Here is a 26,770-nt window from a genome sequence, read left to right on the forward strand (position 1 = left end):
TGCTAGCGGGAGGCTGGGGGGCAGGCTGAAGGTCTGACAACTCCAGTTCTATCGTTCCCTCTGGGGGGCGGAGACAGCACCTCACTACTACTTTCCGATGGCCTCCACCAGCACACGAAGGTCCTCAGTGAACACCTGATGAGTAACCGACAGAGGAAGTCGCCATTCCCAGAAGGCCTACGCCAGCTTCCCCCGACTGGAGCCCGCGCTGCCTCTACAGACCCGGCCACACTGAAGCCGCACAAAACGCTGTTAAAAACCCATCAGAAAGTACATTAAGAGAGTCATTAACTTTAACGGGATTTTGGAAATGGAGCAGCTTCAGGGATGCTCCTCGCCAGCCCAGACAGGCTCACGTTTCATCCACAGGCTCCCCCTCCGCACAGTTCGCCAGGAAGGCTATTCCACAACCACACCCGACAGGGCTTCAGTGCCTCCGGGGGAGGGGGCCCCACCTGATCTGCCATCTGTCCGCGGGTCCATGATGACGAACTCGGGCCGCAACTTGCTGATGCGCCTCCCCTTAAGGATGGGCACGAGCCCGCCCAGGTGCTCCAGGTAGAGCGTGTAGCAGGGGCCGCCCACCTCGGGGTCGTCCTCTGTGCGCTTCATGGTGCAGTGCAGTCGCTCGCTGCCGGTCGACGGGTAGCTGACGAAGTCTCGCATGTTGCTGGGGTCTGGAATTGGGGGCTGGAGGCAGGACACAGAAGGAAGCGAGTGTGGGCACCACTGATACTCTGCACTGGCTGCAGCTCAGGAAGGGTTAACTATGTGCCGTGAAACAGGGACTCGCAGCGCTGGGTGTGTGTCAGAATGCCAGCGGTTAGGACTCGGCGCTTTCACTGCTGGGGCCCGGGTTCAACCCCTGGTCAGGGAACCGAGATCCCACAAGCTGCATGGTATGACCAAAGAATAAAAAAAGAATCTCCTGGGGGCTTTTAAAAAATACGTAAGCCAGGATCCCACCTCAGACAATGAAACTGGAATCTCCAGGGGATAAGCCTGGGCATGTGCATTTTCTAAAAACTCCCCCAGGTGATTCCAACGTGCAGCCAGGGTGGAGAATCCACTATTGCAAAACCAAGATTGTAAACCAACTAGAAAAAAAACATCATAACAGGTTCTAAAACTCTGACGTTTTAGAAAAAAAGTAACCAACAAGCCAATCTGATACTTAGAAGCAAAGATAAAAAACAAAAAAGAGAATACAGAAAAGAACCTAAGGTGCAGAGGGCCAGAGGCTAAGGAGGAAACCCACCCTTGAACAGCAACTGGCAGCTATGTTCCACACACTCCCACTGAGAACAGACTAGTTTCTGGGTTACAACCCGTATAGAGGACAGCTGACAGTGAGTGCTGGCAGCGGTCAGCTTCCTCAGCACAGTGGTGAGGAAGGCAGGCCCTAGGACTGAACTGGGCTCAATCCCGACCGTTTTCGTAACTATCGATGGAGCGAGTTACCTGACTTCTAGGAACATGTTTCCCGCTGTCTCATGTGGGAACAATGGCAGCATCTGCCCGCAAGTCAGGACTGAACGGACGGACTGACCGTCGGGAGGCTACGGCAGTCAGGCTCGGAATACTGCCTTTACCACAAGAAAGCTCACGTCCATCACACAAGGCGAGTCCCCCATGGACACTAACGCTAGGGACAGACAGCACACAGGGAGGACCACGGCAGAACTCTGGGGAGCCGCACCACTTCTGTGGTCCTGCTCTGGGCCTCTCGCCCATCTCCCTGACTCCGCCCTCCTCCCGGCGGTCCTTCCAGGGCAGGCAGGCAGCCAGCAGGGTGAAGAAGGAGCAGGGGGAAGGCTTTACCTTGATGGTGGGGATGAAGGCAGTGGAGAGGTAGGAGCAAAGGCGGGGGGGCAGGGTCAGCTTGCTGACGTCCTTGTCCTCTCGCAGGGCGCTGGCAATGGCCTGCTGGCACAGCAGCTGCAGGCTGGACACCCGGTGCTCCACACGCACCACGTACAGGGCCGGTCCTGACGCCATCAGCAGCCGAGAGTCCCGGTGTCCCCAGCAGATGGAGATGATGGGGCGCTGCCGGGAAGGGAAGGGAGACTGTGTGTAAGCTTCTGCTCTTGTGAAAAGCAAAGAAAGATCACGCTCTCTGTGTCGAGTGAAATAAAGTGATCTAACAGATTTTTAGAATGTTGGTTTTAAAAAGCACAGACGAGGATATTAAATCCTACATTATAAAAAGTCGGCATTTTCAGCCTTTCCCTGGTGGCGCAGTGGTTAAGAATCCACCTGCCAATGCAGGGCACACGGGTTTGAGCCCCGATCCGGGAAGATCCCACATGCCGTGGAGCAACTAAGCCCGTGCGCCACAACTACTGAGCCTGCGCTCTAGAACCCGCGAGCCACAACTACTGAGCCTGCACACCCAGAGCCCGTGCTCCGCAACAAGAGAAGCCACCGCAATGAGAAGCCTGTGCACCGCAACAAAGAGCAGCCCCTGCTCGTTGCAACTAGAGAAAGCCCGCGCGCAGCAACGAAGATCCAACGCAGCCAAAAATAAAATTAATTAATTAAGGAAAAAAAAAGTCGGTATTTTCACTGAAAAGTAGTTAGATCCTCAGGCCAGAGCACAAAGCACCGGAATAGTGTTACCAAGTTCTTTTACATGTATTATCTCATTTAATTTGGTGACATAAAACCTAACCTAGCTCCATATAATGACATCTCTGCCAGGAGATGCAAACAGCCTGCGGTACACAGTAACCCGTATTCCTTACTGAGGCTCTGGCTACCTGGATCCTCAAGTAACAGGGGTAGTTTCCAAGGCTTGGAGAGGTAGACCAGATGGCCCTTCCCTTTTGTCCCTATAAGGAACATTTCAGAGTCAGATCAACACTGGATTTGAGTCACAAGTTCATGACCCAGGGAATAATACAAGTCTCATACTTTCTCATGAGTCAAAAGGGGGCTGTGAGGATTAAAGGAGATGAAAGAAATCAGAGTGCTTCTGGGACTCATCACAGGTGATAACCCACAGGTATTCAATCACTGTTATTCTCAGCCATCCTTGAGCCGATGGGGCAGGAAAGGGGAGAGAGAGGGACACAGTTCCTGTGGCAGCTGCTCTAGGGGTCTGTGGCCATTATTGGCTTTGAAGAGGCAGGCTGGAATCCAAATATGCAAGTTAGAAACTGGCTGCACTGGGAAAAAGACTCTGAAGCTCAGGGGCGCCATCTAGGAAAGGTCAGCCCAGGAAGAGGCGGAGGGTCTCAACGGAGAAGCAGCGAGAGGATTCGCTCACTCTGGTCCAGACAGGTGGAGTTCCAATTTAATGAAGTCAAGATCAGAAGTGGGGATACCAGATCTTTTATAGGAAACAGGAAGAGAAGTTTCACAACACTTTAGTGACAGGCATCAAGATAAAAGAAACACATGAAGACACTTGCTTAAAATAGCCTCCAGGGTCAGCTAATCCTGGCTTCGAATTCAAAACAAAAATGCAAGGCTGAAGATAACTTCATTTCCATCATGGCGAGGCCGCGCGCAGCCGCAGGGTAGGACCACAGCCGCAGTCCCCTGGAGGAGGGTCACAGGGCCTGGAGCTCAGTCTGGGGGCTTCAGAGTACTTCCAAGAAGGGCCTCCTTATAAAAGGATCCCTCACAGAGGGTAGACCCCCACAGAGGAAACTGTTAGGTTAGAGCAAGACATAATCACTGCCGAAGACACGGCAGACGACACATAAAAAATATACGAAGAGAGTTTCTTCAGTATGACCGACCCCCCGTAAGCGCAGTTTAGGACAAAGCTCTATTGGTAGCATAATCATGCTTGATCTTAAAGCTGCAAATTGCCCTGCCAACCCCCAAGTCTCCGAAGATAATACTTACAACCTACAGCTCAAATCATGAAGAACCGTTTCCAATTAGCACAATCTGACTCGGTTGGAACTGGCTGCAAAAATACCAGACACTTCTTTCTTCCAATTTTCCATGAGTTTTGAATCCATCTACCTGATGTCCCAGTGGTCACAATGCAAGAACACATATATTCATCCTCTCTTCCCCTCCCTCCTCCTGGTTTGCTTTTCATAGTAATTACCTCTGTGTTAACAGCTGATTACATGTTTTGGGAGGGTCTTCTATAAGATTATCATTATGATAAGTATGCTATAGCTTTGTAAAAAGGAATTTAAACCACTTTATAGACTTTCAAGTCTATAAACAGATAAAGATCCTATCTGTTATAATTACAGGTATAATCACTACCCATCTTAACAAAAATTAACAATCAGGTCTTAAAAACTAACTACATTCCAGTTGCACATTAAGGTATCTTAATAAGCACCCGTATTATCTCATTTAATCCTCTCAACTCTGCCACACAGGCATCATTATTCCCAGTTAACATATGTGGAAACTGAGACTAAGAGAGCTCCGTAACTCACAGCTGATCAGCAGGAGAGCACATTCTCACCCATCCCCCAACCCCGCTGCTTATGCTCATCTTACTACAACGCGCTGCCTCTCTGTCAACCACAAATACAGTCACGAACCCCAATTCTCCCCACAGTTCTCCCCTTAATCCGCTTGGTCAAGGCTATTTTACTCACAAACAGACCCAACAACGGATGTGTAGAAAAGGCAACAGATAAGAGGAGAAACGAGCTGCATAAACCATGAGGGGACAATGACCGGAATAACTCGTTGTGGCAGAAAAGAGCCCCCCGGTCACATGGGCCCGCGCTCGGCGGTAACCCAGCCACGCGGCGCTGCCGGGTGAGCGCGAAGCAGCAGAAGGTGGAGGAAGGGCTGTGCCCTCCACACCCGGCATCGCGAAATGAGGAAAACTGAGAATTCTCAGCAAGGAGGAGTGAAAGGACTGAAAACTAGACCCGGGAAAAAAGCACTGGAATAATTTGGCCTGGAGAAGTGATGCCTGCAGGGTCTCAAAGGACCTGTTATCTGGAGCAAGGTGACCAGGAAACCCCCTTTTCTAAGAGCAGGACAAGACCACTACCACTAGGAATTTATAGTACAGTACAGTACGGTACAGCATTCACTTACTTGCCCAAGTCAGTGATGATTTATTTATTTCAGCAAAGGGGGAAATCACACTCATTGAATTTATTTTTACAGCATATGCCCCACGTAAGATAATAAAGTAGCAAAATAAATACTGGTGCCTTTGCCATAATAAATCTTAAAGCTGTATTAGAAAAGTAAGGAAAAATTTACAACTAGTGAAAGCTGATACTCTTGTCTGAAGATGCTGAGGTATCACTGACATGGGGAAGTTGACTGTCATAGTTACCATTGAGTCTGAGGCCAGTAAGTAGGGCCATGACCTCTCAGGATCCCTGTAAGTCCTGTAAGCCCGTAGGAAGTCCTACTACCTGGGATCCATGCACAGCATGGTGATTACAGTCAACAATACTGTACAAATACCTAGAAGTTACTAAGAGAGAAGACCTTATATGTTCTCACCACAGAAAAGAAGTGGTAATTATGTGACATGAGGGAGCTGAGAGCTAACTTCACGGCAGTAATCATACTGCCATACATACGTATAGCAAATCCAGACGTCGTAGACCTCAAACTTACAAAGTGTCCATATCAAATATATCTTAATAAAACTGGAAATAAATAAATAAGAAAATTAACAACACAACAAAATCCTTTTATACCTTGCTTATACTTTTACAGTTTTTTACATGTCATCTTACTTTTTACAAGTCTCATTTCCTGCCGGTGCTCATCTTCCTGTGCTGTTTACTGGCGCTCCAGCCTGCAAAGCCCTCAGTACAAGCTTGCCGTTTTCTCAGAAAGGACAGGAATCAAGGCGGTGGTAAACACACGTGCCCGCAGACACAGGGTAGGGGCGTCCCGATTCAGCAGCCCCGGCCCCTGGGACCCGTCGCTGCAGGTAGAACAGGAATCCCCTGCTCACTGCCCCCGGCAGAGCGCGTCCAAGCTCATCTTCCCCAGGCACATCCCACCCACCAGGATTAGCTGCAGCGGAAGAGAACGGTGTCAAACATTCTCTTCCAGCGAACCTGGGAACACGTGAGGGTGCACACAGAGGCGACTCCCGCAGATGAATGTTTTTGTTTTTGAACAGCTGCCGGTCTGCTAGGGAGAAACCCAGCTGTAAATGTGTGGACTTCATCGCTTTCTCAAATTGCACAAAATGACTATTTTTAGAACCGATGGCTAGAACTTAATTTGTGTAGGTATTCGGCACGTAAATCTAAGGCAGAAGGGCAAGACGACGAGCTGCATTTCGGGGAGTATCCGTGTGGCGGGAACCTGGTGCTTTGGTGAGTTTGCTGGCCTGATGCCAGGTGTCCCTGGGCCGGAGAGGTACGAGAGGAGCGGCCAATGGACAGTCAGGCTGTCCCTCTCTCTGTGTCAGACGCCAGCTACTTACGAGGAAAGCAGGTTAGTCTGCTCACCCTAGTTCCGCTGCCACAGCATCATGGAAGGTTAACGGCCTGTTTCAACCCCTTATGCACGCAAAGAGACGCTAAATACCTCACGACCTCATCTCCTGCTGCTACACGATCCGTGCCATGCATCCGTCCAATCACGTACTCGCCTCCTGAGCTGTCGATCGGTCAGTCAGTAAATCCCTGTCAAATGTGCGCAGTGGGCCAGACACATGCTGGGCGTTTGGGGATTGATGCGGAATAAAAGAAGCTCCCTGCCTTCACGGAGCTGACGCTCTGAGGGGGGACGGGGAGAGAGAAGTGCCTCAGGCTCTGTGACAGGGACGGACTACCTGATGGTGTCAGCTAGTGAAGAATGCTACGAGGTAACAACGGTAGAATAAGGGGCTAGAGGCAGAGCAACGGGATCGTTTCAGACAGGGGAGCAGAGAAAGCTTCCGTGCAGGAAGTTTCAGCAGAGCCTGAGATGAGTGAGTTGGTGACGCTTGTGGCCGGACCTGAAAGCCTGCTCACCACACCACCGTTTGTGTGCAGCAGTGCGCTGCGCGGAGTCCTCGAAAAGTTTAAAAGGGAATAAAAAGCGGGGTGTCCTTTCCATGTTAAAGATAAGCTTTTCAAGCAGGATTAGAGTCAAGAGACAACAAAAGGGTCAAACCAGTTACACTGGCCCAAGAGAGAGAAAAAGAGGCCATCCAGGTACGCAGCTGCTGGCTGATGCAGCCCTGGGACGAGGAGTGAGAACCCGGGAATGTCAGAGGGGTCTCCTGTCTCCCAATTGCTTTCCCTCCTTTCTGAGCTCCCCTAGGAAGAAGGTGGGGATCTCTGTCTTAGAGGAAATGCACTTCAAATGTTTCACAGCCCCTGGTAGAAGGGGGTGTTTAATGTTTGTACAGGCGAGTACACAGGAGGAAAGCCTTCCAGCAGAGTTCACTTTTAAATAGACCAAGGTGGTGACTGTTCACCGTAAAACTGTGTTGGCTGGAGCCATGGACAATTTTGAATATTAAGTTACAATGATCTGGCCACCAACTAAGCTGCAGTAATAAAAGCTAGCTCAGGATTCAGTCGCCCAAATCTCCGTTTTGAAAGAACATGCCGTTCTTGTATTTTATAAGCAGACAGCCCAGAAGGGACTTTCTCAGCTACTTACAGCAAACAATGGGAAAAACACACCTGTGGCAGCTTTGAGAGAACAGGTACAATTAATTCTCAATTAAAAAAAAGGCAAAAATAGTTTTGCTAAAGAATTCTCCTTCAAGAGCCGGAAGTCTATGACCGTAAATGCACTCCGTCACTTGATTTTCCGGTTCCCACACCTGCCATCTTCCTCTTTTAATTTTTTACCCAAATATCTTACATCAACACCTGAACCTTACAGAATATAAGGCAACTCCACCAACTTGCCTTTATTGCAAAAAAAGTTCATAAAGCTAAAACACACACACAAACCAACCAACCCACCCAAAAAACCCAACCATCCAACCAAATAAAAAACACACAGACCTGAATTACCGAAGCCTGTGAACTTCCGTCAGTGGTGCTAACCCTCAAAATCTGTGGTCAAAGGATCATATACGCAATTACATGTAGATGGTTACAGATAGCACCTAGTGTGATCAACTCTAGACTTTTAAATTATGACAGGAAGGAAAAGAAAATAAATTACAGTGTATTTCCTTCTGGGAGCTTCAGCCACAGGCATTGCTGTTGTGAGTAACTCAGGAGAATCAGTTTTAAAGTGAGGCTGCCGCCAGTTTGTGCTGGGCAACGGCTTTGTACGCGATAACCTACAATCTCATTAACTTGGAAATAAGTTATCCGATCTAAACTGCATTTAGTTCTTTTTATAAACAGCCCAATAAATTGCCTAACTTCCTTCCTGCTATAAAAACGTTCCTGCCTTTGGACAACTTGAATGGCACAGTACAGACATGTGATTCTAGAATCATTACAGACGACAGTTAAGTTGGTGCTACATATAAGCAGTACTGTACTTGGTTTTTAGTAGCATCGTTATTTAACTTTATATTATTGAGGCGATTTTTCCAATGGCTGAAACAGACCCTCAAATGAAAAAAGAGTCAACAATTTATTAAAATGCTGAGACACTGTGTGAATAGCTTTCTCCAAAGGAAGATGAGCCAAGCCCCTCTCTTATCCCTGGGCCTCAAATGGTTTAAATTCAGGACCTATGTTAATTTCATGGGCTAGCTGATGAGAACTTTTGCAATGGTTAAGGCCGTCAAGCTTCTACTACATTCTAAGCACAGTGAAGGTCAGAAAAATGAACAAACCGTGGCCTTTGACTTTAAGAAAATAAGGCAAATAAACAGAAAAGTGTAACACATGCCAGAGGTATTAAGCAATGCCCTGGCAGTGAGGTAACAATTACTGTGTGAACAAGGTAATCTCTCCTTCAATCCCAAATCCATAGGGACTCCAATATCTACCTTTATTTTGCCACACACCTGGGCCTCATGCTAACGGCCTCAACTCTGCTCCACTTGAGCTCTTCCTGGGTTCGCCTCATCACCTAGAACTACTTCACTCCTAAAATAGGAATCTGCATTTCCTATCCAAGCACAGCTTCCCATCCTGTGTTTATCACTTCTTCCTGAACATGCCTTATTACGACTTTATATTACTTGCCAGTCTCAGGTCATAGAGCAGATGCTACCCACCAAGGTTCCCTGGCTGCCCATTTCTATACCATCCTTCGCAGTTCCCTGAATTCCTTCCAGTTTTGGTCTCTCTGCTACATGAATCTCTCCAGTTCCTCATTTCAGGCAGCCTGTACCACTTCTGCCTCTCGGGGCTGCAGAGGCGGCCTGGGCAACGTTGACTCTCACTTTAAAGCCACGCTGTCCTGCTCTGGCCGGGGCTTGATTTCAGCTTGTTACCTTGAAGGGCTCCTGCATCGCGTTCTATGCACTAGCACGCAGAGCTCTGCGCTCAGGGCCAGCTGCGTAGGAGCCCCTCAAAATATGTCTGCTGGGTGCTTGAACAAACGAACAAACAAATACGCTTATCTGCCCACAGAACATATTACACTGTCAAAAGATACATTTAAATTCTATGACAACTCAGCAACAAAAAAAACTAGCAATCCAATTAGGAAATGGGCAAGGGTCTTGAACTGACATTTTTCCAAGGAAGATATACAAACGGCCAACAAGTACAGGAAAAGATGCTCAACATAACTAATCTTCAGGGATATACAAATCAAAACCACCACGAGATAACACCTCATGCCCATCTGGACGGCTATCATCAAAAAACCAGAAAATAACAAGTGCTGGCGAGGGCGTGGAGAAGCTGGAATCTTTGTGCACTGCTGGGGCGAACGTAAGATGGTGCAGCCACCATGAAACAGTATGGCAGCTCTTCAAAAAGTCTGACACAGAATTACCATATAGCCTAGCAATTCGACTTCTGGGCATTTATCCAAAAGAACTGAAAGCAGCAACTCAAAGAGATATTTGTATATCCCTGTTCACAGCAGCATTATTCGTAACAGCCAAAAGCTGGAAGGAAACCAAACATCCACTGATGGATGAATGGATAAACAAGACGTCGTGCACACATACAATGGCATATTATTCAGCCTTAAAAAGGAATGAAATTCTGACACAGGCTACGATGTGGATGAACCTCGAGGACATTCTGCTAAGTGAAGTAAGCCAGACACAAAAAGACACACACTGTATGGTTCCACTTATATGAGGTACGTAGAACAGTCAAATTCAGAGAAACAAGAAGGTATAGACAGTTTCGGTTTTGCAAAGATGAAAAAATTCTGGAGATTGGTTACAAAATAATGTAATACACTTAAAAATGGTTAAGACAGTAAATTTTATGTGTATTTTACTACAATTTAAAAAAAAGATACATTTAAATAATTAATGCCTGCACCTAATTACAAATTTCCCCAAACCTGGTATACCTGTCTCTCTGATGAGCTGGGTAAGGTTAGGACATAAGTCCCTAGTTTATTGTCACCCCCATCAACCATCAACTCGCTCTCAGACTCCACTCCACTCCACTCCACTGTAGTGGAATTCTGCCTCCACCATAACCGATCCAGACCAGAAATGAGGCGGCCTAAAGCTTTCTGGGAGATAAAAACAAATAGAAAGGGGCCCACGTGTGCACACTTTCTTAAACACCTTTAAGCTTTTTTCCTTACTGTTTAACAATAATTTAGTTTAGTTGTAAAAGTACATTACTGGCGTAACAAACAAAATCAGAGTAAATAAATGTAAATCCAGCATTTACTTCTCTGCGAGTTTCTGATTTTTACTTCAGAATGATGATAAACACCAGCTCGCTCTGCTTACTCACTGTGCACTCGTCTGGGAATGGAAATGGGTTTGGCTAACAGGCAAAAACTTCTTTTTCCCTTACTTCTTCTGGTCTATACCCCATAATTTAATTCAGGTCAACAAAAGATTAAAATCTGTCAAAGATAATCACAGTGAGTAGAATCAGCTCACGAGCATTTAACGGAGCGTGGGTGCAAAGTAACACATCAGAGGCACGGCCGGGTGTCTGGCACACATCCTTACTTGCACAAGCGTGTCCAGTGTAAAGATGTGCTCCCCGCGAACATTGTAGAACTTGACCATGGCACTCTTCAGAAGAGGGCCATTGGGAAGGTCACCGAGCTGGGTCGGGCGCTCCATGCCAGCGACTGCCAGGAGGTCTCCCTGCGTGCACCACTGGGCCACCACCTCTGAAATCAGAAAGAGGAAAACAGTCAGCACGAGGGTGGGACCCTTGCTTCCCTGCAAAGATGCTCTGGCTCGGTCAGAGTCTGAATTCATGACTGAATTATTTTTCCTTGAAAGATAACAGAGTGTGCACCCCAAGATATGCCACATTGGCATGAGAATTACGTAGAGCTGAAGGCGATGGAGAAGAAGCAGATAGAAGAAAAGCTCTCTCCCTTCCCCCTACTTGCCTAAAAGCAGGACATAAATCTGTGAAGGTGTCTACCCATTCCCCACCAGGAAGGACAGAAATGAACCACTGGTGACAACGCTAGACCATTATCAACACCAGCGGAATCTGCATAACAAACTTTACTAACTGGCCCTTATCTTCCGTTAGCTCCCCCATATAATTACCTGCCCACAATGTGCTGTCCTAGAAACTTCAAGTCTTCTCCTTGTCACTTCTCCAAAAAATGTATTGTTCTTTTGTTAACATGCTATCTAAACCCTCTGAGCTACTCATCTCTGTGCTTCCACAGGTAAACACAGTGCAGGTGTTGTTAAGCTTCTGTGTGTTTTTCTCTGGTCAATCAGTTTTTTGTCAGTCTAACTTACAGGGCCTGGTCTGAGAGCCTAAGATGGGTAGAGGGGAAATAGCCTTTTCCCCTCCTCCCCGCTACATCCTCAAGAAAGACGAAAGTCACAATAAAGGGTAAAAACCCCAAATGAGGTGAAGCAGTTTACAGTTCACTGTGTGATAAACAGAATTCCCCGAAGCTGGGATACTCAGCAGATTTTTCTTCAAGGCAGAACTTCCTCAGCAAACGTCAGCAAGGCAAAGTCCCCCCAACCCCACGAGTCTGCAGGGAAAATGGAGTGGGCAGGGGTGGGAAGGAGGGCTGGCCGTGGAGACCACGAGGGGTCCAGCACTGTAAGCTCTTGTGCACATGACACAGATTACAGTGTTGGTGACAAACTGGGGAATACCAGGAGTCACCTTTCTTCGCTGGAAAAGTTCCCTGATGATGTTTCTTCGAGACAGTAAAAAAGAAATACTAGACCCTTCTGCTCTACAGATCTTCCTTGGCTTACAACAGGGTTATATCTGGATAAACCCATTGTAAGCTGGAAATGCACTTAATACACCTAACCTTCCGAACACCACAGCTTAGCCTCACCCACCTTAAACATGCTCAGAACACCTACATTAGCCTACAGTTGGGCAAAATCATCTAACACAAAGCCTATTTTATAATAAAGTGTTGAATAGCTCACGTAATTCACTGAATACTGTACTGAAAGTGAAAAACAAAGTGTCCGGGTACAGAGTGGTTTTAAATGTATCGGGTTTTGACCCTCGTGATCGCGGGGCTGCCTGGGAGCTCCGCTCGCTGCCGCTGCCCAGCATCACGAGAGAGGATGGGATTGCAAGTCACTAGCCTGGGAAAAGATCCAAATTCAAAATTCAAAATACGGTTTCTACCAAAGGCATATCGCTTTTGCACCGTCATAAAGTTGAAAAACCCCAGGTTGAACCACGGTAAGTCAGGGACCGCCTGCACCTTGAGAGTCAAACGACCGACCTGTCCGTGATGGGACAGGTTACCGCAGGTGGAAGAAGCTGCGGTGAGCCATCTTTGACGGCGCCTGGCGACCTGTTCCCAGTATTTACTAACATATCCCATAAAGCGGTGGACAAAAATAAACAAATTTTCAAAAAACGACTGCTGTCCATACCACACGTAAGACTGAAATATTCTGAAACCAAGACAGAAGAGAGGAACTGCCTACACGCAGCACCTACTGGATGACAGCAATCTACTGAAACATCACCTAACTTTCTGAAATTGGGAAGACAGTGCAAAAGCATCTCGTGTCATGAGGGCATAAATGATTGAAAACATTTTGAGATTAGACTGAGATTTCTAGTTAGGTCATCACAAGGATGCTAAATTTGCCTGTATTTTTAGGATAAAACTCAAGTCAAGAACGTTCACATTTGGGAGGGGTACTTTGGGTCGCCTCCCCAAGTCACCTCACCTTCATGTTCCCAATCCTCTCATGCCCATTGTGGGACTGTGTTAGAAGGGCTGCTCCAATATAATTTAGTTTGATAGAGAACAAAAGAGTACATCCAAGGAATAAAAAATAAAGTTTCCACAGGTAGTCTCCAAGATGGTGAAAAATTTGAAAAACTCACCCGACAAAGAATACAAAGGAACTGAGTGGTAATTATGATATTTTCGGTCAGACACTTGGTAGAGAACGAAGTTCAGGACGGCAGAACTAGAGGCAGGTACTGATGCAATTAATAAACTTGGTTAAAAGGTTTAAAAACAGAATTTTAGAACAAAAGTAGAGCTTGGATCACTAAATATATGAGAGAATTTATGATGACTACCTTTTTGTTTTAGCTCCATGAAAGACAGAAAACTCAGAAAAGAATTTACAGAAAAGTCCAAGGAATTTAAGTTCATCATCATCGTAAAAAGAAACTTACTCAGCTCCTAACGGGTCCATTTGTGATAATAAAGAAGGACGTCTACATGTCCCTCCGGAATTTATAGGCTAAATAATTCCTTACAATTATAGTTTTGAAACAGCAAATGGGACACTTAAAAGAGGGAGTTTAACTTGTTTCCAAGAATATCCAATAGTTCTGAAACAGAATTAAGTGCTTGTGGGGTGTGCAGGCAGGTACGATGCATTCCCGCCAATCAACAGTTAAGTATGTGGACTTGATTCTCCATATCCCTGGCATTCCTGAACAATTCAGACAAGAAGCAACATGGCCAGGACTCTGGTCTGATGGCCAGTCTCAAAGGACAGCAGCTGAACTGAAGGTTCTGGTTTGCCTCCCCACCGCCGGGCCCCGCAATGGCTCCCATTCAGATTATAGCAGGTCCCTTAACCTCGAGGACCAGAAGTAGCCCTGGAATTTCTACACTGCACCATTCAACCCTGAAGAGACAGAACTGTTTTTCCAAAGAACTCCTCAGAGGCACAACCTCGACGGTATTCCTGAATTGCAAAATTCAGAACACTGCGAATGCTTACGGGTGCCTGTCTTGCCTTGAGACAGCATTTCATTAACGTCCCTCAGGAAGGCATCAGCCCCTGACTGCTGACCTTCACACCGAGGCCTCGGCTGTCCTGTGTGTCACCTGCTGCTGCAGGCACGGCAGGTGCTGCCGCCCAACACCTGCAGTGCTGGCTGCAGGCAAGCGGCCCACACCCGAGAGGATCGCTCCTGCCGTGGGGGGAGAAGGGCAGGTGAAGATGAAGGGGACTGTCAGGAATCCCTCCTCAAGGTGAGACTAGATACGAATCGACTTGTCGGCTAAGCAGAGGAGTGAACAGACTCCATTAAGCCTGGAAGAGGCCACTGCAGAGGCCGGGGGTCAACAGGCCTGGCCGTGACGCCCAGCTCGGAAGGCCGGCCGCTCGGGCTGATCCGTACCTTTCAGCCCCGACTGGATGACAGTAGGAGACAAGTCGTCATAGTTGTTCATCAAGCTGATGTCTCCTGAGGTGAAGCTGACGGTGAGCAGCGGCTTGATGCTCTGTACTGGGATGGGATACGCCGCCGGACCATCTGCGGGGACAGAAGCGCCGAGTGAAAACGAGGCAACAAGCATGTGACCGGAATCCAGGCCCGCGTGCTGCAATCCTGCGGAGGGCCTTGAAACTGCCCAACAGTGCAGACCAGACTCTGGGCTGGGACATTACCAAGTAAGGCAATGCTGCACAGCACTCAGGAACTACACGGAGCCCCCTGGAATGAGAGGCGCTGGGGGCCGAAGCCCCGAGGGCACCGAGCAAGGGCTCCCTGGGCTCTGTACGCCGTGCTGAGAGCGTGCGTGCAGAGTTTATTAACCCCTGTGGTCACGGGTTTACATGGTTCTGATGATGTGCAAACGTCAATTATTTTAATGTCACATAACGTATAAGGATGGTGCGAAGAGGGATGAAAACATTTTCTTAATCCTGGTCCAATGTACAGAGAAAAGCTGCTTTTCAACACTGAACACACTTTCACTGAACGTTATAGGCAGTGAGCAGCCACCGTGAGCTCTCTGCTTTTCCCAGAAGAGACCCCACACCTGGAGAGAAGGCCAAGGTCGGATGTGGCTCACACCCAGCGCACGGCCAGCAGAAGGGAACCCTGCATCGTGCGTGCGAGGAGACTGTGCATTAAGGCAGGAGCCGTGAGGGACGACGCTCTGTACTCTCCCACCCAGGGCGGGCCAGCCTGATCTCTGCTCGCTCACCATGCTCAGCCCCGCCTGCGGAGGATCCCCAGTTATGACTCTCCTTTGCTTCACTTTTAAGATGCTGCAGGTACCTACCTCTGTGCTCAAATTCCCTAGGCCACCAAGAAACACCCTGCTCTATCTGAATGGTAAATCCCAGTCATCCTCCAAACTGGCCTCTGCTTCTGAAGAGGGCAACAGGTTAGCGTAGCAGCCAGGAACTGCGTCCTGCTCCGAGACTTACTCTGGACTTGCTCTAGCAACTTGGTCTCTGGATCTTGTTTCTTCCCCTAATAAATGTGGATAAGCAAATATGCATTCAATCTAGCAAAGTTCTGTTTTAAAAGGATGCCGAGTCCAAGGCTGAAAGACACTGGCTTCATCGCCACGAGGTGGAGGATGGATCAGCACTTCGCTCAAGGCTGGGGCCCCACGAGGTGATGGATTTCCAGGAGCGAAGAACGCTCTCCCTCCCGACACCCACCAATCCTGAAACACTACCGCCAATCTACACTTTTTTCACAGGGTCTGAAACAATCTTTCATTACCCGTCTGAACACTGCCTTCTCCCTAACTGCACGAATGGCGATGTATATGTGTACGTCTCTGGGAAGCATGACACTTTATCACGTCTGGGACAAGAGGGAGAAGACTTCAAGTACCAGTGAGGGCAGATGCTGATGGGGGAGAAAGTTAAAAATACTCTCCCTGGACCAGCCCTTCACAGGCTGAACATGCCCACAGTCACAGGGAAGGGTAGACACTGTCCAGCGTGTGCCTTTAGCCCATTAAGGGCACTCAGCCAGCGGTGTGAGCACAGCTGCCCGGAAGTCCCGCAGCAGGTGACCACGGGGAGTCTTTTCCTTCCACTACTCGTAACATATTCTCCTTTTAAAAAAAGAGGTTGGAGCAGGGGATGGGACACTGGGGAAGAGCCAGAGCCCTGAGTGGGCCAGTGCTGAGGGCTGACATTGGTGATGGCCAGCGTCGACACCAAAGGCTTCTGCTTTGGGGGCTAAGACACACACTGCAAGGGGTGAAGGAAGCTGGAACCTGAAATTATCCCCACCAAGGGTCTGAAACAATCTTTCATTACTGATCCAAATGTTAAAAAACTCCGACGTCATCTACTCTAATCTAACGTCACTGTGAGGCTTGGGGGCGGGGGGTGAGGGCGGCAGGTTCACCTAAACTGAGGAAGCCCAGACCTTCTGCCTGAAATAAAAAAGAAAGGGGCATGGATACCAGCCCAGTGTACTGGCCTTCACTACGGGCAGAGCTAATCCTTTCCCCACACAACTAAAGCTACGGGCTTTAATAACGTTAGGGATTTGAAACACCACAGATTAGGGTATAAGAATAATGGCACAGCATTTCTCATCTTCAGCTCTCTCTACTCTCACTAAGCAGCGAAGTCCCACGACACCCCAGGGACATGGAAACGGCCATAAGTCTTGCTTTATATCTAGGAAAACCTAAGCCAATGGAGCTTCATCAACCTGACCAGTGATTCTGCAAAAAGGGATGGCAGAGAGAAGACGGTCCAATCAAGAACAGAGACTGGGCCAGTTCTGCCTTGCACTTCCGTTGAGAACCCTGCCCAGTAGGCTAGGGAGCCGTGCGCACGGCGGGCCTGTCCCTTCCCCTGCGGATGGGTTCGTTCTCCTTCCACACTCTTGTCCCCACGGAGCCCGCGAGCTACCTTGGGGCGGGGAGTAGTCATCGGAGTCGGTGTCACTCTCGCTGCTGTCCTCCACTAGGAAGGCGGGGTAGTTCCAAGACATGCTGAGGATGCCGTCTGACTCATGCAGGAGGACGTGGGCCAGCATCCTGCCATGGCAGTCCATGACGATCACCTGCCCGTCAGCCGTGCCAAACAGCACCTGCAACCAAGGACCAGGACTCGTGATGGACGGGGAGAAAGGTCTGTGGTTTCTGGCAAACCTCACCACCTTGACTCGTCCACCAGGACTAAAGAAAGAGACCAGGTAAGCAACTGAGGAAATACACAAAGCAGGAAGTGGCGGAAACTTAGCTGGCTATTACTGGAAGAATTTTAGTCCTCTATTAGTGACTAATGCTATAATAAATATATTCATTATGTTATGTGGACTTTTCAAACACCAGCAAAATCACTGTTTCACCTTCTGTGGGTTGTTTTTCTTTGTTTTGCTTTTTTGGTTGAAGGAGGAGGGCTAAGAAGAGGATAATATTCTCTTATTTTTCTTAAAAAAAAAAAAGCAGCAGCAGAGGTTCATTGTTAAAAATCTCTTAAAGAAAAACTTTAAGTGTATGTAAGCATGTTTGTCTCATGTTCTATTTCACTGAGACTAATAATGGTGTTGATGTATTTAAGTAATAATGTTATAATGAATTCATGATATTAATACATTCATTAAGTGCTTACTTTGGGCTAAGCACTATTCTAACCAGTTTACCTCACTAACTGTCAAAACAATCCTGGGAGGCAAGCGCCAGCGCTGCCGGCACGGAGCTGAGACAGGCCTGACGCCTTGTGTGCTGAGGGCCGCTCCGAGGGCCCCCCCCCAGTCACCGGCCCGCAGGCAGACACACGGCCAGGGCTTAAGCACAAGCATGCAGAGGGAGACTGGGCGGCGGCGGAGGCCCTCCATCGGAGCGGCAGAGGAGCTGCTCGTGGCTGCTCAAAGCCCCCCCCACGGACATCATCCCACTGGACGACCCTGAGGGGACCCTTGGGGCCTGGGAAGCAGGACCTCCCTGAGGAGTACACCGTGTTATCTCCTGCTTTGTGTGCTAGGCTCTGCGGTTTCTGCATCTGCCGGCATTGAAATCTTTGTATCTTTTGTGTCTAATGACATCTGTCTATCCACCGACAACTCATTGGGAGAACCATACCAGGATCTACACAAAGGGAAAGTTATTTAAGACTTTTAGGTCCATACTACTTTTTGCTTTTTAGATTTTGACACTGAGCTCCTTGAGGGCCAAGACCGTCCACAGCTGTACCCCTGGCACCTAACAGAGCTTTGGGTACAGTAGGCACTCAATAAGTATTTATGGTTACGTGAGTGAATTAAAGTCAGTGACAATCAATAGGCAATTATCCTGATGATTACGAGAGATTAATTGCAAGGGAAGATGTATTTCATTTCAGCAGTAATATGCTCACAGAATTTAGAGCTGTTTTAGATAAACCAATTGTCCATCAAATATTCCTTTAGGGCTTCCCTGGTGGCGCAGTGGTTGAGAGTCTGCCTGCCGATGCAGGGGACGTGGGTTCGTGCCCCGGTCCGGGAAGATCCCACATGCCGCGGAGTGGCTGGGCCCGTGAGCCATGGCCGCTGAGCCTGCGCGTCCGGAGCCTGTGCTCCGCAACGGAAGAGGCCACAAAAGTGAGAGGCCCGCGTACCGCAAAAAAAAAAAAAAAAAAACCTTTAAACATGATCTACATTTTTAATGATTGTAAACTTAAAAAAAAAAGAAGCTAAAACAGTTTTCCCCCAAGGCCAGTGATGAATCATCATCGAACGCTGCTTAAAGGAAAAAACAGATAAGACGTAACAGGAACACAGTAAAAATCATTTTAGAAAAAGCTGAATTCTTGGCTGCCAACAGAGAAAATAAACAGTATCCACCAGCATGTCCACAAAGACCTCATGTGACACGGGCAGAGAGAGGCAGACACTGGAGCGGTGGGTCAGAGCCACTGAAGCCCTGGCAGAGGCAGACACTGAATATGCTTCCTGAGCAGTTTGCAGAGAAGATAAATATGGAGCGTGACCTCCTGTAACTTCAACTGAAATGTACAATTTACATATTTCAGAAGAAAAAGACGTGTGGGAACCCCACTGTAAGGCAACATCCCAGGAAGCAGGCGTTTCTTCTCCCCTTTCCACATCCTCACCCACTTGTTCAAGCATGTCTGAAGGGCAGCCCTGTACCATGGTGTATGTGAAGGGGTTATTTCATCACCTGTGACTTTGTTTCTCCTAAACGTAGCTCATTAGCAGGCAAGGGCAAACAGTCATTCTTCTCAAGTACCCAGGATTAAAACGTATCAACCCCAAACAAGTTCCCAGACCCCTCCTGTTATGTCTCCCACAGTCTCCACTGGCACAATCACCACTATTCTCATAACTGACTGTGGGATTATTTGATTTGTCTGACTCCCATGCTAGACTGCAAGCTTCTGAGGACATGGACTATGTCTGCTCTGATCGCTGCAATCTCCTCAGGGCCTGTCATATCCGATGACACATGGCAGGGTTTGTGAAGGGAAGGAGGAAATGAAGCATCTTTTGAGTAACACTCACATTTTTCCATTTTGGAGAAGAACAGACACCATCTAATTCCTGAATAAAGGCCTGGTGGCTTAATGAGTTTTCAACGTTCAACATCACAGTAAAGCAAAAGAGGACAAAAAAAACCCAGCTGCCAAATCCCCCGTCATTAATCGCCTCCGACTACATCTCTCTGGAGAGATGACGCACTGTTAGGATCAGAGAGAAGGAAAAAGGCAACCCTAGCAGTCGGGTTGTCAAGCAGTGATGGAGGAAGTTACTCTGTTTTGGAACAAGTGTGTCAGATAACTGAAGAACACTGATATGACATAAAATCAGATTTTCAAAAATCTCCTCTATTACAAGTTCTTTTCATGCCTAATCATTTCCAATGAGGTAAAGCTTCTACGAGCCAAGGACTTCAAGAGAACAAGACAGAAAAGTCTAATAATAATAAATACACACACTGGCAAATGCAACCGTCCCTGCAGCTTCCACTCCTTAATTCTGGTGCTCTGGACAGAATGGTGCCGGCTCCTTTTTCCCAGGCTCTGTCTCCTCTTTTAGGCTTGGCCCCAGACCTCCTTCCCTTTCTAGGAGGTCAGAGTCACATCCACAGCCCCAAGGACCCCATTCAGGGCTGGCTTCCTGCCCAGGCCATTCCCCTAAGCTCCAGACTCACAGGTCCAACTGCCTGCCAGCCACCTACCCCTGGATGTGTCGAAGGCCAGGCCCTTCAGAATCAACATGTCCCAGATGAGATTCATAACCTCACCCATCCCCTGACCCCCACACACAGCAGGTCCTCTGCCAGCAAAGACTGTGGCTTTATCTCCAGTGTCCAGTACGGTGTCTGATACGTTACAGGTGCTCAGACGAGGCTTTTGGGGCCCCCTACACAGAATTAACCTCACTCTAACCATGGCTCCCACAACACTGTTTTTGCATGTCTGTCTTTCCCATTAAACCACGAGGTTCTTGAGGGCAGGTCTGCACCCCCAGGTTCTCCCATGCTGCCTGGCATGAGCGGATGCCCAGTGACTATTAGCAAGCAAATTTCTGCCCAAAGCTTTGCCTTTGCCCAAATTTTCCTACAAATGAAGCAACAACTTCTTTCCTCTCTTCTTTAAACTAAACCAGTGCTCAAATCCTCCCATAAAATTGGCCTCCAAAACACTTTCAGTTATGGATGACATAAATTTCTGTCTCATATTTTTCCTGCTGTTTTCTCTACTGGACTGCAGGCTTCACAGCGGGGCAGGGACAATGCTCCCTCTGTAACGGGTGCACTAAGAACCAAAGAAGGTGGTAGAAACCTGCTAGGCCTCAGGCCACACCAGTTCAACGGCGGTCCCTCAGGGACGGGGGACACTATTGCAGGGCAGTGTTCAGTATCAATGCAATGTTTAAAAAATTGTGGTATCCACATATAATCTCTCCATTTAAATGTACTCCATTCTAAACTAGTTTTAGATGTAATTATTTTAAAATGTAACACAATTATCACCAGCAATTAAAATCGAACCAAGCCACAGACCAAAGGAGGTAGGAAGAAGACAGCAAATCATTCAAAAGATTTATGTTTTGGAACCAGTGATGACATATATCACCAGTGATTTTTCCTTTGGAGACTGGTACGCATCTAAATTCTCAAATAAAGACCATATTAGGAGATTTCAACTATAAAAATATGTGCTTCTGTAACTGTTCACCTTTTTTGTAGTAGACTTTAACCAGTAGCATTGGAACCAGCTACAAAAGGAATTGACTTTGCCCCATTTATTTGCTTTTGTGATTTAAAGCTGGGGGAGAGGATAACAAAGTGATTACAAATTCCTACTACAGGTAGGCCTTATTTTATTATACTTTGCAGATAGTTTTTTTTTTTTTTATAAATTAAAGGTCTGTGGACACCCTGTGCCAAGCAAGTGCCAGTTTCCCAGCAGGATTCGCTCACTCTGTGTATCTGTGTCATATTTTGGTAATTCTCACAACATTTCAAACTTTTTCATTATTTTATTTTTTAGAGTGATCTGTGATCAGTGACCTTTGAGGTTACTATTGTAATTATTTTGGGGCATCACAAACCATGTCCATATAACATGGCAAACTTAACTGATTATTTAAATGGCAACAAAGGATCTAGAATATGACATAAACTTAGTTGATAAAGCAGGGTTTGAGAGAACTGACTCTGATTTTGAAAGAAGTTCTACTGTGCATAGAATGCTATCAAACAGCACTGCATGCTACAGAGACATGGTTCATGAAAGGAAGAGTCAACTGATGGGGCAGACGTCACTGCTATCTCACTTTAAGAACTACCACAGGCACCCCAGCCTTAGCAGCCACCAGCCTGACCAGCCAGCAGCCACCAACACGGAGACAAGGCCCTCCACCAGCCAAAAGGTTACGACTCACTCAGATGATGGTTAGCATTTTTTAGCAATAAAGTCTTTTTTAGGGCTTCCCTGGTGGCGCAGTGGTTGAGAATCTGCCTGCCAATGCAGGGGACACGGGTTCGAGCCCTGGTCTGGGAAGATCTCACATGCCGCGGAGCAACTGGGCCCGTGAGCCACAACTACTGAGACTGCGCATCTGGAGCCTGTGCTCCGCAACGAGAGGCCACGACAATGAGAGGCCCGCGCACCTCAATGAAGAGTGGCCCCCGCTCGCCGCAACTAGAGAAAGCCCTCGCACAGAAACGAAGACCCAACCCAGCCAAAAATAAAAATTAATTTTTTTTAAAAGTCTTTTTAAAATTAGGGTATGTTCATTGTTCTTTTAGACATAACGCTGTTGCACACTTAACAGACCACGGTATAGTGTAAACATAACTTTTATATGCACTGGGAAACCTAAAAATTTGTGTGACTCACTTTACTGCAGTGGTCTGGAACCAAGCCCACACATCTCTGAGATACGCCTGCAGTAACTTCAGCTCCGTTGGTGGCAAATGTCTAAATGCACTACCGTGGAGGGAGGAGTGAAGGGACAGGCCGTGACGTCCCTTTGCTCTTTAGAAGGAACCTTCTGTCCTGAGATGCCACCACAGTAAAACTTTTGTTTTGAAAAGACCTCCCTGTTGGGTTTCAGAACACTAGCTTGTAAATGTGCTTCAAGGCCAGATTTGAGTATTTTGCAACTAAGGAAATAGTCATTGAAATCAGACAGTTGTAAAGGACAGAATTGCTCAGTTGATTAACACAGTATTTCCTGGTTCAAAAAAAAAGATGAAATATAATTTCACAATTGACTATAACATGCATTTCTAAAATGGACATTTTAAGACTTATTCTGATAAATATGGGAAAGAAATCTCACCCAAAATATAGAATAAAAATTTGTATCTTTGGTCCAAACATGTAATTTTGAAGTCATTTCATCTCCTCACTGCAGAATAACTGCTTATAAACTAACCCATAAAGATGAGAGACTGCTAAGTTCAAAGATTTTCAGAGAAGGAGATATTCTATCTGCCTCAGGTACTGAATTTAATGTTAGATAATTCCCATTGCTAGAACGTTCTTCCCCAAATCTTTCAGGCTCCATTTTAAAGTTTGCTCTTCTTAAAAGTTTGCACCCTTTTAAGACACCTACACATGATTTCTGGGGGTGGGGTAGGGAACAGAATGACTAGAGGACTAATTTAAAAACAGGATACCTCCAGAAGGATACACAGGTAACTGGAAACACCAATTACCTCTGGGGAACAGAAGTGGGTGGCTTGAGGATAGTGGGGAAAATGGAACTTTTCATCATATATCCTTTTGAACATTTAGAATTATATACCATGTGAATATACTATTAAAATATATTTACTACACAGGGAATGAGGTAGAGAGAAAAGTTTCAGGAGCACAGCTCCATATCAGATCTCCGGAGCGGGATGAAAACACCCAGGCCACTTACCACGTGGTCCTTGGATTGGGAAAGAGGTGCTAGGTGACGCTGAAGTCTGCTTAACCTGTTTGGTAAAGACAGTCTTAAATCTTCTGGGGAAACATCCTTTTCTTTGCGAAGAACTCAGAACTGGGAGTTGGCTGGCTAGGGGTCTGGTTCTATTTTGACTCCTAAATACTTATGTAACTTCGAATTGATCATTTACCTTCCTGAGTATTTGTTCTCTCCTGTCATCTAAAAAAGGTATATTAGATGAGCTCGCAAATCCTTTCCTGTTTCAAAATGCTCCTAATCTTCGAAACATATCTAAATATGTTTCTCAGTATACAGAAACAGTAATTTCCTCCTGTGGCTACTAACAAACTTCAACAAAAGGGCTCAGAGGAAACGATTTCCTGGTCTGAGGACAGTGACGGTCTTCTGACTCAATGGTAGCTGTCAGGGTACACGGTGATGAGGGCAGACCCAACAGCACCTGTGACTGGTGTCAAAGATCAGTGAAGCCGGACACTAGTCAAGGAGGTAAGGACAGATTTTTACCCAGTAATCACTACTGCAATAAGGAGGAGGTGAACCCAGCTTCCACTAGTGCAGACATGACTGCGCATTTTAAAGGGAGAATGAGAGAGCAGCGAGGGAGGCGGGGGCTAGGGCAGAGCCAGGGAAGTGGAAATTTTGCCAAAAGTGGGAGGTGGGGACTGTCAGTGTCATTAGGCCATCTGGGTTTTGCTAGTTAAGGTCCAGAGACTGGGAGACAGGGGCCCTAGTTTCAGGTGCTGTAATTCTTCCGGCAGCCTCGAGCTTTCCCAGGCAAGAACATCGGAAGGCTGGGGTTGTCATCTTTAGCTACACAGCCTTGCGTGGACAGAAACTATGCTAGTGTTTGTTCAAGACAGAGAGAGAGAGAGAGAATGAAACATTTGTGATGCGAATCTAGCTTGACAGGCCAAGGCTGAGGCCCAGTCAAGAAGAGCGGCGCCTGCCTAGAATTTAGTCAGGAGAGTGTCTGTCACTCTTAGAGACACACATCACCTCCCTCTAAAATGACACCAGGATGTATTCAATGCCAATGGTAGGGCTGTCAGAGCAGCAAGGCATTCGAGGTTTAGGAATGCCAAAGGGAACCCTGGGAAGCTCAATCCTGTAGTGCAGCCATCCGGACAAAGACCGCCATTCCTGCAAGGGCTCTGCGTCACAAGGCCACTGCCATGCTGTGGTATTAATATAAGCATATGAAGAAAATATAACACTAAACTGACAAGAAATTGACTTTAAAATAATTTAGACTACCAATTAAAAAAAATACATCTTTTTAAAAAAATTGTGGTAAGAATACGAGATCTACACTCATAAATTTTTAAGTGTACAACATCGTTCACTATAGGCAAAACGCTGTGCAAAAGATCTCTAGAACTTGTTAATCTCGCATAACTGAAACTTTATAGCAACTGAACTTCAATTCCCTGTTCTCCCCTCCCTCCAGCCCTGGGCAACCACAATTTTACTCTCTGCTTCTATGTGTTTGACTATTTTAGATACCTCATATATATGAGATCATGAAGTATTTGGACCTTAGTGACTGGATCATTTCACTTCGCATAATGTCCTCAAGGTTTTTTATTATATTATTTAGCCTTCCTTTTTTTTTTTTTTTTGCGGTACACGGGCCTCTCACTGTTGTGGCCTCTCCCGTTGCGGAGCACAGGCTCCAGACACGCAGGCCCAGCGGCCATGGCTCACGGGCCCAGCCGCTCCACGGAATGTGGGATCTTCCCGGACCGGGGCATGAACCCGCGTCCCCTGCATCGGCAGGTGGACTCTCAACCACTGCGCCACCAGGGAAGCCCCTAGCCTTCCTTTTTAAGACAGTATTTCACAGTATGTGTATATTTCATTGTAAGAATATATGACATTTTCTTTATCTTTTCATTCACTGATGGACATTTAGGTTGTTTCCACATCTTGGCTATGGTGAATAATGCTGCAATGAACATGGCTGTGCAAATACCCCTTTAAGACGCTGTTTTCAATTCTTTTGAATACACAGCCACAAGCGGGATTGCTGGGTCAAATGGTAGTTCTATTTTTAATTTTTTGAGGAACTTCCGTATCTGCAACGTTTTACATTCTCACTACAGTGTACAAGGGTTCCAGTTCCTCCACATCCTTGCCAGCACTTTTTTTTCTTTTTTTAGTAACAGCCATCCTGACAGGTATAAGGTGTATCGGACAGTGGTTTTGATTTGTATTTCCTGATGATTAGTCATGTTGAGCATCTTTCATATACTTGTTGGTCAATGTAAGGATTCTTTGGAGAGATGTCTATTCAAGTCCTCTGCTCATTTTTTATTCTGGCTTTTCTCTTTGTTTTTCTATACTTTATTAATTTTTCATTATTTTTAATTTTTTTTGCTATTGAGTGGAAGGAGTTCTTTATATATTTTGGATACTAACTACTTATCACATATGTGGTTTGCAAATATTTTCTCCCATTCCACAGGTCGCCTTTTCACTCTGTTAACTGTTTTCTATGCTGTGCAGAAACTTCCTAGTTTGATATAGCCCTACTTCGCTAATTTTGCTTTTGCGGCCTATGCTTTTGGTGTCATATCCAAGAAATCATTGCCAAGACCAATGTCATGAAGTGTCCCCTATGTTTTCTTCTAGGAGTTTTACGGTGTCAGATCTTGTGTTTAAATCTTTAATCCATTTTTTAGTTGATTTTTGTATATGGTATAAGGGTCCAATTTTATCCTTTTGCATGTGGATATCCAGTTTCCTAGAACCATGTATTGAAGAGACTACCCTTTCTTCATTGTATATTCTTGGCACCCTTGCTGAAGATCAGTTGACTACATATGGGTTAAATTTCTGTCCCACTGGTCTCTGTGCCATTGGTGTTTATGCCAGTACCGCAGCGTTATATTTGGTATAGCACTGTAGCGTACTTTGAAATCAGGAAGTGTGATTCCTTCAGCTTTGTTCTTTTTCACAACATTGTTTTGGTTAGTCTAGGACCTTTGTGGCTTCATCTGAATTTTAGAATTTTCTCCCTATTTCTGTATAAAATGCCATTGGGATTTTGATAAGGATTGCACTGAATCTGTAAATAGATTTGAGCAGTATGGACACTTTAACCATAATAAGTCTTCCCGTCCATGAACACGGGATGTCTTTCCATTTATTGGTGTCTTCTTTAATTTCTTTCCTCAATGTTTGATAGTTTT

At 46.5% G+C, this 26,770-nt stretch overlaps 1 protein-coding gene across 10 annotated transcripts in view; it reads right to left on the reverse strand.

The window, feature by feature from the left end:
- The window catches only part of TULP4 (TUB like protein 4), a 226,098-nt gene that overhangs the window by 26,246 nt on the left and 173,082 nt on the right, over positions 1-26,770 (reverse strand). For all 10 annotated transcript variants that reach the window (XM_067701652.1, XM_067701656.1, XM_067701655.1 and 7 more), the window contains 5 exons: positions 17,081-17,261; positions 14,586-14,720; positions 10,979-11,145; positions 1,822-2,046; positions 456-690 (listed from right to left, as the gene is read on the reverse strand). In XM_067701652.1, the coding sequence (XP_067557753.1) occupies positions 456-690; positions 1,822-2,046; positions 10,979-11,145; positions 14,586-14,720; positions 17,081-17,261 (943 nt within the window). The remainder of the gene's footprint in view (positions 1-455; positions 691-1,821; positions 2,047-10,978; positions 11,146-14,585; positions 14,721-17,080; positions 17,262-26,770) is intronic.

The sequence above is a fragment of the Pseudorca crassidens genome, chromosome 13 (assembly GCF_039906515.1).
Source record: "Pseudorca crassidens isolate mPseCra1 chromosome 13, mPseCra1.hap1, whole genome shotgun sequence".
NCBI lineage: Eukaryota > Metazoa > Chordata > Mammalia > Artiodactyla > Delphinidae > Pseudorca > Pseudorca crassidens.